A 13,176-nucleotide genomic window follows, 5' to 3' on the forward strand; every position below is an offset into this window, starting at 1 on the left:
TTTTGATGTTGTAACCTCTGTGTGATAAAAAAGATCACCTTCGCTTTCTTTCGGGTGACTTTTAAAGCGCTTCCTCGTGCTTTCACAGGAAAGCTCAGCTCACTGTTGCCGGGTGCTGTACCCACCACCAGAGGCTGTTTTGCTTTCAGAAGCTGCCACACGAAAGAGGAAATAGCTGCTAAAAGCTGGAGCAGCTCCCATTTACACTTATGTGGGAGATTCGACACCCACCCTGGGAGAAGCTGGGAAAGTTAATGGYGTGTCTGGTGGCTCCAGATGGGTTAAAAGGTGTAAATTGTAACACATTAATACACTATCCTTAAGTGCAGTAGTTTAAGAGAGGATGAGTCAAAAAGATGTGAGATCCCCCAAGTAATGGGTCTCCAGTGCTGAGAGGGAAAGTGTTAAAAAGAAATTTAATTGCTGGTCATTAATCAGGCTGCCAGGAGAAAGCTGTTAAAGGGGGATGTCAGTGTAGCCCCAGTGCCMAGTGGAAATCCTGAGGTTAGCTCTGGACCTTCATTTGTGTAAGAAAAAAAATTTTAAAAAAGGTATATGTTGGGGTGGTTTTGGTGTGTGGAGCAGCCCTTCAGGCCTGGAGGTGTTGGGGGCAGGATTAAGGTTTTTCCTTGATAGAGGAATTAATTTATCAATGTCTGGGTGGCAGCAGGTTTGGTCAGAGGGTCACACACAGGGTCTGACCCTGTGTCACAGCCAGAGTGTCACATCAACACTTCTGCTGAGAAGAGAAGCACACGTGGCTGTTCCCAGCAGAGTAATCTGTGCYTTGCTGGGYAGAGACWGAGCAGCACTGCCCTGCCTGGGGCTCTCACAGGTAGCTCATAAAATCAAATACACCAGAGGCTTGTGAATGGGGACACCTTGCCACGCTGCAGGAAAAGCCAATATAACCCCATCCAACTGCAGAAAACACACCTGGCTGTTTGCTGCACCGTCTGTGGCCGTGCAGCACTGAGCAAGCCACCCAAATTAGTTTAAAAAATAACCAAAATAATTTAAAAATCAGGTTCTCTCCCTTGTTTTACACCTGTCTTAGCAGAACCATGAACGCTCAGGTGGGAGCTGGTCCTGTATGGTGAGGCTGTGATGGAGCAAAGCTGCACCATTTTAGCTCAGGCAGCATCTCGTGCACTGGGATTCACGGGCCCGGGGTTTGGTGTGTGCTGAGCACTCTGCAGACACAGTGTGATGCTGTGTTTTGTGTAAGAAATGAAAAACTCAAGGTTTGTCAAAGACTCTGTTCAACTGAGTTCACCCAGAGGTGAAGCTCAATCAGCACCACCATCACTGGGGGAGCTGCAAAAGGTTTTGGGTGCTCTGGGTGTTCTGTGAAAGCTGCCTTCTTCCCAGAACTTCCAGAGCAGGGCTTTCTGCTGGAAATCTGGTTTTATTTAACCAAGCCTAAGTAGCGAATACTGAGGGATAGATGCTTCAAAAGCTTTGCCTGTGAGCTTTGTGTAAATGGTGGCTAGTTAGGTCTTYTCCAAAAAGTATTTCTGCTAGAGTCAAGTGGATTTTTGGGGGGAGTTTGTTTATTTGTTTTTAAATTGGCTTTCCTGGCTCTGGTGCAGTATTTAATAATGGTGTATTCACCATCTCAGATACCCAAAAAGGTGAACATCAAGACTTCACCAGCATGCAAAGAAATTATTTAGAAAACCAATCACAAGAACATCTCATGTTCATCTTATTGGTAATGTAAAATTAAAGGGAGATGAAAAAGCACATAGATAGAAAGAAGATGTGAGGATAGCCACRGGAGGAAATAGAATTTAGATTTTCTATCTCCTCCACCAATAGACTCCTACATCCTACATCCTGCTAACCTTATTTGCTTTACCAGACGTGATGCTAAAATTAGCCAGTCATACATTTCTCAGGAAGTAGTAATTAATTGGACAATATTTGTACAGAGCTTTGAAAATGGAGGCCCTAATTTTGCAAACCCTTTGTCCGTAATGCAGATTAATTTAATCACATAATTACTGCATTTCTGGACTTCAGTGTACACAGTTCCCCTGCTCGTGTGTGATGTATAATAATTGCATGTGCAAACTGGGAATAGCCACATCTCTCAAATACTGTGCACGCCTGAAAATTGGGATCACAGGTAGCACTTCATTACTAGGACTTCATTTTTAAAYACTTTGTTCTTTTCTGCTCTATCTCTGAATATGATTTACTCTTGTTTATACCCTCTCTCAGCATGACTGTGCTCAGCTCAGCCAGGGATTTGAGCTGGTGCTTGCCATGCCAGCCTGTCTCGATGGGGAGAGCCACTTGCAATAGCTGTAATTTTGTTTGGGGCACCTGGTCCTTTGTGTGTGCCAATGGAATGGGCTGGCTCACTGATAACAATCGCTGTTAAGCCTTAAACCATTTTCACATGAACATTCTGTGCTACTTGGACTGAAAGGGGTTTTCTTCTTTCTCTTTTTAGAAAGTTGTTTGTACACAGAGAATGCTCAGAGATCTGCCTTCTGCTTTAGTTCAATTTGTCATGGTTTCTACCTAGACCAAGAGGATTTAGCCCTAATTTAAAACATTCATTTGAATATGTTTGCTCCCCAAACCCTGTATTAGATCTCTCCAGCATCTSATTCCTTTGGTGGTGAAGGACCTACTAATTTCCAGCCTAAATTAATTCATGCCCAGTTTATGCCCACTTGTTCCCGTGTCAACATTGTCCTTTAGTTTAAATTGCTTCTTTGCCTTCCTGGTGTTTATCCTCCTGATGTTATTTATAGACAGCAATCATATCTGCTCTCAGCCTTCATTTTCCAGACTAAACAAGCCGGGCTCTTGCAGGCTCCTCTCCAGTGATGGTTTTTCAGTGCAGGCACCTGCTTGGATCGGGGGCTCAGCAATGAGCACAAGGGCTTGGCTTGTTCTCAGCATCCCTTCGAGCCCTGGGTGCTCAGGGCTGCCAGATGTGCAGGGAAAATAACTGCACTCAGGGTGTTTGTTTGTGCCCTGCTCCATGGTGGGACATGGGGACAGCCTTCCTTCCTTAAATTTCCAGAAAAGTGTTGGGATTTTTTTTTTATTGGTCCCTTGCTGCATTATCCTGTGTTTTGTGCTATTAAATCACGTATTTTTTTTTTCTGTTATCTAGTTGCCAGGTTGCCCTTCTTCCAAGCTGCCATTCCTCCTGCGCTGCCACCTTTTTAACCAAGCCCTTGACTGATTTCCCATTAACCAGCTTAACAAATTTCTTCAGCTAATTCCCRTCCTCTGGAATTTAGCTGATGTATCAAATGATTGACAGCAGAGCAGACAGATTAGATCTGCCACAGTTCCTTTAATTATTCCTTCCTTCATAATTTCTTCCTTCAAAAGTCCTTTTTAGTTTTTAGGTCAGACTGAAAGCTCTGCACTTACCAAGATGAGTTTTGTTCCTTTGTTGAAGTAGAAGCAGCACATTCTCTTTGCTGTAGCATAAAGATTTGTTAGATTTATTAAAAATACTTGCCACAGGACCTCCCACAGGCTTCATTTGGGCTGGGTTTTTAGTCTAGACCCCCTTGGGGCTCAGACTCATTTCCTGAGTTCCAMAGCATCACCATCAGAGCAAACATATAGCAAATGTTAGGACCATTTTGGTTTACCTCTATGCTGTAGTTTCTGCCCTGTGCTATTTAAAATGTCATTTTTGTAAAGAAAGAGAWTAGGAGAATTATTCTGTATGATCAAAATGCCATCGAGAAAATGTCTCTGGTGCTTGGGGGCACGAGGCTGCCTTTTCTTTTTTAATAGTCGTAGCAATAATAATACTATTAGGACAACAAACTGAGATGCCCCTGGAGATGATGTGACAAATTGGAAGGACATGCTGAAATTGAAATTGATTGAATAGTTCAATAAAATCAGCTTAATGCACAAAAGCAAAAAGATTAGCTCGAGAAAAACAAAAAATCGGTAATTTGTTATCTGCTGGGGMCAATCTCACTGGAGATTGAGTTAGTTGTAAAGTAAAACTAGGCACTTGAAAGGAGAACCCTSATATGCCCACCATGCTGGAGCTTTTTGGATGGAGCTGGATGTGGATGGCAACCATGTGCCTGAAGGTTTGGCAGCTCAGATCTTGGACTATTTCCATTTGATGGATTTGGCAATGTTGGCTTTATGGCTGGACTTGATCTTAAATAYCTTTCTAAATGTTTCAGTGGTTTCATATGTGTGAGTTCTGCACAGCTTCCCACACCATTCTCCACGTCAAATTCCTCTTTCGCTCTGAGCACAGCGGGTCTGTGTTGAGCTGAAGGAAATCAGAGCAGCAATGTCTTTCTATTAAACTTCTATAATTTAGTGCTGAATTTGTGGGGGTTTTTTATTAACACTGTGCTACAGAGCTCAGTGAGCAGTGCTCTTTTAAATAAAACAATTCTGTTTTAAACGTGGGGTCTGTGAACTCACACACACACGTGTTTTTCTCATTTACGTGAAATCTGATGGCTGCCATTTTTTTTAAGTATCCTCCCCACTTTTATGATTTAAACCTTCTGTGATTTATTTGGCCTGTTAGGGAGCACTTCCATCAGCCTCCCAGGTTGTCTGTAACAGAGACTGAGGAAGGAAAAGCTAAATATGAAACAGAAATTATGTTCACTAATAAGGACATTTCAGCCTGGTGCAGTGCTGTACAAATGGAGTAATGAACAGCGTCTTCTCACAGGAGGCAAAACAAGGGCTAACAATAGTTTCTCCCTCATGTTTTATTATACAAGATAGGAAGAGATAATGAAAGTGCATTTCCATAATATATTCCAGTTGCAAGGTGCTGATGGATCCCTGAGTGTGATGCCTTGTCAATTTAGCAGGTCAATTAAAAGCCCTGGAATCGAGATAAAGCTAAAATTCAGATCTCTTATTCTGGCAACTCAGAAGAATTAAAGAGTTGAGCCAATTACAGCGCTTCAAGGATATTTATGTGGGAATAAAGAGACTAATTGACCTAATTCTTGCCCTTTGAAACTTCAGAGGACGTTTGACATTTTACACACGCTTGTAGCATTGGCACCTGCAAGGGGCAGCCCTGAGTACCTGAGCTGTGTTCTGGGAGKAGTTGGTCTTTTCTTGCCTCACAGTCCCTCCACTTGACTTCATAGAAAACCTGTTTTTTGCATAAAATTCTGCTTCCAGTTGATTTTCTCACCTTTTGGGCTCTCTGATGTGCCACCTGCAGCCCTAAGGAACAGGGACACAAGCTTTTGGCTGGATCCACCCCTGGTTCCTGTGCATCCCTTTGCCCATACTTCAGGAAAGGAGGCTTTGCTTTCCTATCTGCCTGTGAAGTGCTCTGTGAGCACGACACGTAATCAATAGTAAATTCTGCAGATCTAAATGAAAATTTATTGTTGAGGCCAATTGTAAAGATTGGGAGACTTTTCTCTGTGCAGCAGATATTCCTAAATAAAGAGATGTCCCAGGGAGATKTGTACACATGCAGCATCAGATGGCCTCTCCTGTTTTATTCAGGTTTCTTTTCCAGTTGCATTGACTTRCAGCATCCTTTAGAACTTGACTGTGTGATTTTTATGGCTGGCTCTGTGAGGTTTTTCTTTTGAGAGCTGTGTTGTAGGGGGTGCTCAGGAATTTAAATTAGTTCTGCTGAACTGCTGTTTATTGCATTGAATTATTTTTGTTCTTCCATACTGGACTCAAATTCTCCTTATTTACCAAGATTGTGTTAAGGATTGAAACATGGAGAGCATTTTAATGCTTTGTGGGCATCAAACTGTGTGAGCAGAATGAGCTGGAGGGCCGCCAGGCAATGTTGATGTCAATTTTGGGGGTATAATGTTCTTAGCAATGTTTTCAATGAAAACACATGAACAAAAACTTTYACTGGTTTTCAGCAGGCGGAAGCTAATGTTGCAGAAAATGCTTAAAAGTTAATAAAAATGTCAGCTTCAACCAAGTCTTGCCCATAAGACTTTTCCCATGAGACAAGTGATCTATGCAAAAATTGGTGGACAAGTCCACCAATCTATGCAAAAATCACTTAAAAAAATTGCAGGAAAATTTATTGATTTTTTYCCCACTAACATTTTTAATCCAAATACCTTTTTAGTCTCCTTAAAAATTGCTCTTGTGTACGGAAAACAAACCAAGGCGTTTCACAGGTCGCCGTTTCGTTTCTCATCTTTCCCTTTTCTTCTTTYGCTTTTCCCAGAAAGTTCAGCAGTACATAGTGATCGTTCAGGCRACGGATATGGAAGGAAATCTCAACTATGGCCTCTCCAACACTGCCACAGCAATCATCACAGTGACTGATGTGAACGACAACCCCCCTGAATTCACCACCAGCACCGTGAGTATCGATGGATGCGTCAGCAGGGCGATGCGTGGGCACGGCGTTGGCAATCCGTGGATGTTGATATCTCCGAGCTGGTTGGGCAGGCAGGAGGAGCTTTGATGGATAACTGCAGAATAAAGACTTTCAGGAGAGAAAAAGGAAAAAAAAAATTGATTCATGAAGCAGCAAAACTGTTTGGTGGCCGATTTGGCCGAGGCGCTAAAGGAGCTGAAATAACGCGGCAAACAGCCCATGTCTGATTGCACCGAAGAGGATGCAGTTGTTTCACGGCAATTGGCTTTAGACATATCAGAGTTATTAATACTTACGAGTGAAATCCTGGGCAGTGAGAGATATTTGGGGTTTATAGCTCGGATATGATTTCAAGAGGGCTGTGAGTACTCGAAATGGTRACAGGTAGCTGGTAAAATTTGTATTTCACTGATGGTTCTAGCAGATGTATTTGTGTGTGCTGGCAGTAAATGTGTAGACATTCTTCAGTACATCTGGTTTTAATCAGTTGAAGATTTTTCTTGTGTTTTATTTGCACAGTTTTCTGTTCTGTTCTCGTGTGTTCCAAGGTATTACTGGAGGGCAAGGGGAAAAAAGCAGAGATTGCAAGTGACAAATTTTTAGAGCTGGCTAAGGTAAAAATGAAGAACTGGAAGGTGAAATGATGTGGTCTGGTTCATTTCAGCCTTCATAATCCACAGATGTAGGAATCTGAATCCRTCTGAAATGTGCATAGTAAATTTAGAAAGCACAGAGCAGTGCAGAGGTCTATATGCTAATAAATGAGAAATGCTTGTGTACYCCCTGTCTGCATTCATATGAGGGTCAACAAGGAGCAGTAAGTGATGTATCTTAAATGGACATCAAATCTTTACAAACACAGAAGGTCTAACTTTGTGCTCAAGTCACTGAACATCCTTGGAGGAATATTTTCATTATTTATATTATGCTGAATTTTCATTCCATCCTAAAGAGTCTCTAAATATTTATTAATGTAGTACCAAAGTTTCCCCTTCAGTTTCACTCTTGCAAGCTGCAGATGTGTGCAGCACTCAGGGAAGCCATGCAGAGCACAGTTTATGCCCCGGTGGACCCAGATTGTCTCTGTGTTTTGTGGAGTCTGTTTACTTCCTCCCCATCTCCATTGTGAGATGGGCTTGGGGCTGTGATCTGTGATGTGCTCAACTCCCAAATGGGCCTGCATTTCCTCACAAAGTGGCTCGGACCTATGTTCTAAGAAGAAAGGCACAAAATTCCTCCTGAGTCACAGCAAAAAGGGCACCCAGCACATTTTCAGGTCTGGGCATCAGTCCCCAGGCTGTGCTGCTGCCCCAGGGGATGCAACAGCACAGATTGCTTCCTATCCATCATGGATCCTTCAATCTTTGTGCTGTAATTTGTCATTAAATACCCCCTTCAGTATGATGAAAAGCCATCAAAACATGACACAGGTGTGGGGCTGTGYGGTCCTTTCTCCTGCCAGGACAGGATTGCTCTTTCTGGAGGGAGTTTTGTGTCTGTGTGGCCACGGGACCTGCATTGCCACAGGTGCATGGGGGGACTTTATTCTGTCAGGTAAATGCTCCTTTGCCCTCTATTTGAGTGAAAAAGGAATGACATCTAGTGGCCACGTCCCTCCAGCACAGGTTGTTCCCATGACCCAGGTTGCCCTGTGCTGGTCTCCAGATGCAGGGTGGGRGGTGAAGTTTTGGGGAGCAGGATGAGCTGGATGCCTTCTGCAAGGCAGCCTCCCTCCAGATGTGTGGTGTGTTTTAATGACTTTCCAAAGCACTTCTCCAAGCTGGTGGAAGGTGGGATAATGGAAATTTGCTTTCAGGTGAATTCTGAGTATTTAATGTCTCGGTGTGTGTTAAACCTGGAAGGAATAAAAGCCATCAAGAGAATTACCCATAGAATTGTGTTAAATGGAWTAGAAAATGCTACTCTTCCTCTAAGCAGAGTCGATGTGTACCATTATTTCTCTAATTTCAATCACTGAAAAAAGAGTTTTGCGAGGGCCATAGGGCTTTACACGGAGGCACATGGGACTTCTCTGTAAAGATTTGAAAACCAAGGGTGTTYTACAATAATACTTTCTGATTCTATGGAAACAAATAACTTTGATATACTCTTGGGCATAGCCAGGCTGAATTTCATGTGAGTATGAAAGTATAATATGTTTTTTCCCTTACTGGCAGAGAGAACAGCATCAGGCTGATGAGTTTCTTTAAGCCTGAGCTGAATCTCCTCGCTGTCCTCAAACAGTCTGATCTGCATTTTAACACCTCTAAAAAAAATAGCAAAAATCACTTTCCAGGAAATCTGCAGCTCCTCAGAGAGTAAGAAAGCCCCTGGTCTCTTTTAAGTCTGCGGACTGTTTGGAGAGATATTGCATATTTTTATTTTAAATAGTTCTATTGAGATGCTGCTGTAAAAACAACATAGGCTGGATAACTGAAACTGTGGCTTGCTCTTGGCGAGCTGCCAATTGAGAGGAACTCGGGAACTGTGTTCATTCCAGACAGATACAAAGGCCCACCCTATAGTGCTCCTAAATTACCTGTCATTCAGCCAGGGTGGTTTTCGACTTAATCGTTTGTGGATGGGAATGTAGCTCAGGAGGACGCTGCACCACGCCGGTGTCACAGCTCATGTACCCAGCAGCAGGAATTMATGCTGCTGTGTAAAATTCAACAGCAGCATGGGAGAGAGGAAAACAACCCCTGTGATGGTCGAGAGAGTCAGGGCACAGAAGGTGAGCACAGGGCTGTGTGTGGAGCAGGTGGAAATTCAGGGACAGGAATGCCAAAATAGCACAGCCACCAGAGTGGGTGACCAGAGCGTGTGGCTGAATGGGCAGCCAAAATACCAGATGGGCTGGCATCAAAATGTAATGCTGGGGACAAAGTGGGAAAGGGGCAGTAAAATTACAGAGAAGATCCTTAAAGGCACGACATGAAGATGCCTCAGTAAAGCTCCGAAACACCTTGGTGCTTCCATGAAAAGTGGTGTTAGTGGGTTTCACACACTGAAAGGCAGGGGAAGAAGCAGCCCCACCTTATCAAACAAAGATTTCTGAAACTCTGTGGGAGGAAGGAAATTACAGTTTCTGGACGGAAAAATGTGGAACTCAGGTCTGCTGTACGCTCTAAGTCCAGCATGGCCAGTCCTGACAGTCGTGACCAGAGCTGCCTGCCTCGAGCTGCGTGGCCCTGAGGCACAAGGGGCCTCCTCCAGTCCTTTCCAGCTCTTTTTGGATACAGTGAATGTTCTCTTGATCTGCAGTGCTCCCTGTGCCTGTGCTGAGAAGTGTCAGAGAGCAGCCAACAGTGGAAAAATGTCTCCTGAGAGACCCACAAGAGTGGAGCAACCCCTGAAAYGCTGTGAACATCACAGGCAGCTCTTTGGGGCAATTTTAATGATTTAACGCAGGACTGTRACCCAGGGGATGCTCTTCTGGCTGGCTAGGGGGCTTCAGGCGGCTCTTAGTGTTGTGTTCTTCACGTGACATTGCTCCTTGCATTAAAATAGATGGGGGAGACAGCTTTCCCCTCTGCCAAAGAGGAGGGGTAGCACTGACTCCTCAACGTGCCCATGCCCACAGGCTCTGGAGCCATAATAAAAGGTATTTTAATCCCCCATTCCCAAGTTTTCTGTGGCTCACCCATTTCTAAGGAATTTTTGGTGGATTTTGCATCTGCCAAATCACCAGCTGATGAGAAATACTGACATTTTAACTGGCCCATGTTACAAAGGCTTTGTAGGGAGTTTTACTGGAAAACTGGCTCTCTTASTGTTATAAGATCAAGTTATCAGTGTGCCCTCCATTATCCAGAGTCCTGTTACCTATAACAAGGTCATGTCCTCTGACATCTCTTAATTATGGGGTAATTCCTCGGTCTCCCTTCAAATATTTATCTCCTGTGTGCAAGGGAGGTGTGGTTTTTCCATGTTCATACAGATCCGTAGCCTCTGGCCAGATGCTCAGCTCAGATACTGGGGTTACAGTGAAATTAGTGTTGGTATTTCACAGATTAAAAGTCAGCCGAGACAGAACAATGCTGGATAGTCTCAGGTGAGGTTTTACGTGAGATTGAAGCRTCTTTCTTGCTCACAGAAGGAACACCTTTAATTCCAGTGAAATTTTAACTCCTCTCAGGCAGGATACCCTTTTCATTCTGGCCCATGATACTGTTAATAGCCATCCWAGGATTTCCACTTTATCTAAGAAAATGCATAATCAGAGGGGAGGAGAAGTGAAAGAAATCCATGCCTACACTTGACTCATACAAAGTCTATTTTTATCGTATTCAATCAGGAACAATCAGGCGCAGAGAGGAGACGCAGATGAATTTGCATGATCAGACTTCTGTGTCTGAAATGTTAATTAAAAGTTATTTTAAATTTGCCTACTGTGCAGAACTTGTTTTTATAGTAGCCCATGTAAGGGAAATATTATTTCACAGGGCTAAAGTGTTCATGATTACTTGAGCTTGTGGATTCTTGGGAAAACCTGCCTGGCAATCAACCTCTATGAAAAATATAGAAAATTAGTGGGGGTGCAGAAAGAAAAGGAAAAAAGAAACTGGGCTATTCAAGTTCTTTAAGCTCCTGAGCCTTAGGAGGTCTTATTTAAAGCTACTTTAAAATTTGCCCTTTGGCACTGCTTTGAGAATCTCCTCTTGCAGAGCTGAATTGAGTGGAGTCTGTTTTAAAGAGGCAGCTCTAGGACAGCATCCCCYTCCCTGCCTCGCTGGCTCATCCTGACTCTGGGAACAGCTCCAAAGGTTTAGGTCAGGACTATTGGAATGGATGAGTGCTTCCCAGCTCACAGGGCAGTGGTGGCTCTTGCTGGCCTGGGAAAGGCCACCTGGCCAAAGCCTGGCTGAGCTCAAAGCTTTGGGAGAGGTGTGTTTTAGCAGGGATGTGCTGCTGGGTGAGGTTAATCTGGTTGCAGCATGGACTTGGCTCATTGGTGAAGGAGCAAGTCCTTGTTGCAAGCATGTTGGAAAATGCAGTTCTTGCCAGTTTTTAACTGGCCTGTTTAATTAATATTGTCAGAGCAGCCTCACCCCTGGCTGCTGCAGTGGGGCTGGGTTAAACTGGCTCGTGCTGGGCTGGATCAGGCAGGCCTGGAATCTGCAGGGAAGAGCTCAGCACTTCCTGAACCAAAAAACACAGAGAGAGACCCAAGTTAAAAGGGCACCACGGTGCCAAAAATGTCAAACCTCTGTCTGTGCAGGTGTTGTGCTCCTCGAGTACTGTGGGAGATGTTAATAAGCTCAATTCTTGAAGAGCTTTGGCCTTTGGGAGTGGAGATGCTCTCCACTCGCTGCCATGCTGGCAGTGTCCTTTAGCAGAAATAGTTCTTCCTTCTCCCATTCTGATATTTCCCATTTTCTCTGCCCTCTCCCCCATGATTTATTAGTGTGCAGCACTCTGTGARGCAGAACAAGCCAAGATCCCCCAACCCCTTCTACTTTAGGTTTTCCCTTCCCTGATTATCCTGCCAACCCCGCTGTGCTCCACACTCTGCTCAGTTTTCATTCCTCTGACCCAATTTGGGTGTAGTAATCCAGTTTCAGTGCCCTGAATGAGGGTGCAGAGATTTCCTTTTTCACAGCCATGGTGTAGCACTCACTTAGCCTCCTGCTCTGTGAACTTGCCAAAATTGTGGAGACAAAGCCAACAAGCACAACCCAAAATTGTATTCCCTGTTCTGTGTGCATTTGTTCTCACTTTCATTGTTTGAGGAGAGGCTTTAGCTATGCAAGAGCAGCACTGCACAGAAATAGCTGATGTGAGCTGTAAAAATGTGACTTTTTTTTTGCAAGTGGGGTGAATGCTTTGCCTGGGCTCCAGCCCCCTCAGTCAAATCCCGCTGAGCTCTGTTTTTAACGCTGAGTTTCAAAATAGCAAAGTAGCAGGGAAAGCCCTCAGCTTTTCCTTCAGGCTGAAAGATTGTGACTTCCAAGCGACTGGGATGCAAGGATGCAAATAGGTCTGCTTTGGAGAAATCATATTTAATGGTGGTGGGAAACCAAAATCAGCATCCATGTCGGGCTGCCTTGGGGTTTCCTAAACACATTTACAGGCAGATGTACCCAGAAGCGTTCAGAACATGTGAGTGTTATGAGRAATCCCTTTTACATGCATGCTCATGTTTTACAAATTAATCTTGCACTGTGAAGGGAGAACCCAGCAGGAGTGGGATGTTACTGGGATTTCCTGCAGACAGAAAATAGGACCAGGATGCCTATGAGGACTTCCTAAAAAGAGATCTTAACAGGCTGATCTGGGAAAAAATAGTACAAGTGGGTAGCTTGGCATGTGTCCATCTGCTTCCTCCCTGTTCCTAGACCCTGGGAAGGATCAAGGAATTAAATCTTGAGTGCTGTGTACATGATKTGCCAGTGTACAGCCTAAAGCTCTCACTGTCCCCATCACTACACCTGTGCCATTCAGAAAGTCTCAGTGACATTGGAATGCAGATTAACCCGGATCCTACAGCATTTTTAAATCATCAAAACTGTGCCTGTGGCATAATTTAGAGGCAGTTGTCACAAGAGGCAGAAATCAAGTAGATTGCACAGGTCAGAGCTGGCAAGGGGAAAGACCAAATGCTGTGGTGAGGAGTGTGCAGGACTGTGTTGTTTTACAGCTGAACACAAACCCAGGAGGTCTGTACAGTCCTGCAGACAGCCTTTATTGTTAAAAATCAATTATGCWTTCATGGAAATTCCCAGATGACTGTGCTCACTTGCAATTTTCCAGTCAAAACGAGGCTCAGCCAAGCTACCCAGCAAAGCCTGGGCTGTTACAGAGCTGTCATCCTCTAACTGAAA

General features: G+C 44.0%; 1 protein-coding gene across 1 annotated transcript in view; it reads left to right on the plus strand.

Annotated features, from left to right (window-relative positions):
• Positions 1-13,176, plus strand: part of CDH4 (cadherin 4) — a 405,208-nt gene that overhangs the window by 355,913 nt on the left and 36,119 nt on the right. Inside the window, exon 8 of the mRNA XM_057379655.1 lies at positions 6,197-6,334. Coding sequence (XP_057235638.1) covers positions 6,197-6,334 — 138 coding nt within the window. The remainder of the gene's footprint in view (positions 1-6,196; positions 6,335-13,176) is intronic.

This window comes from Malurus melanocephalus, unplaced genomic scaffold (genome assembly GCF_030028575.1).
Source record: "Malurus melanocephalus ecotype Western Australia unplaced genomic scaffold, MMel_1.1 scaffold_415, whole genome shotgun sequence".
NCBI lineage: Eukaryota > Metazoa > Chordata > Aves > Passeriformes > Maluridae > Malurus > Malurus melanocephalus.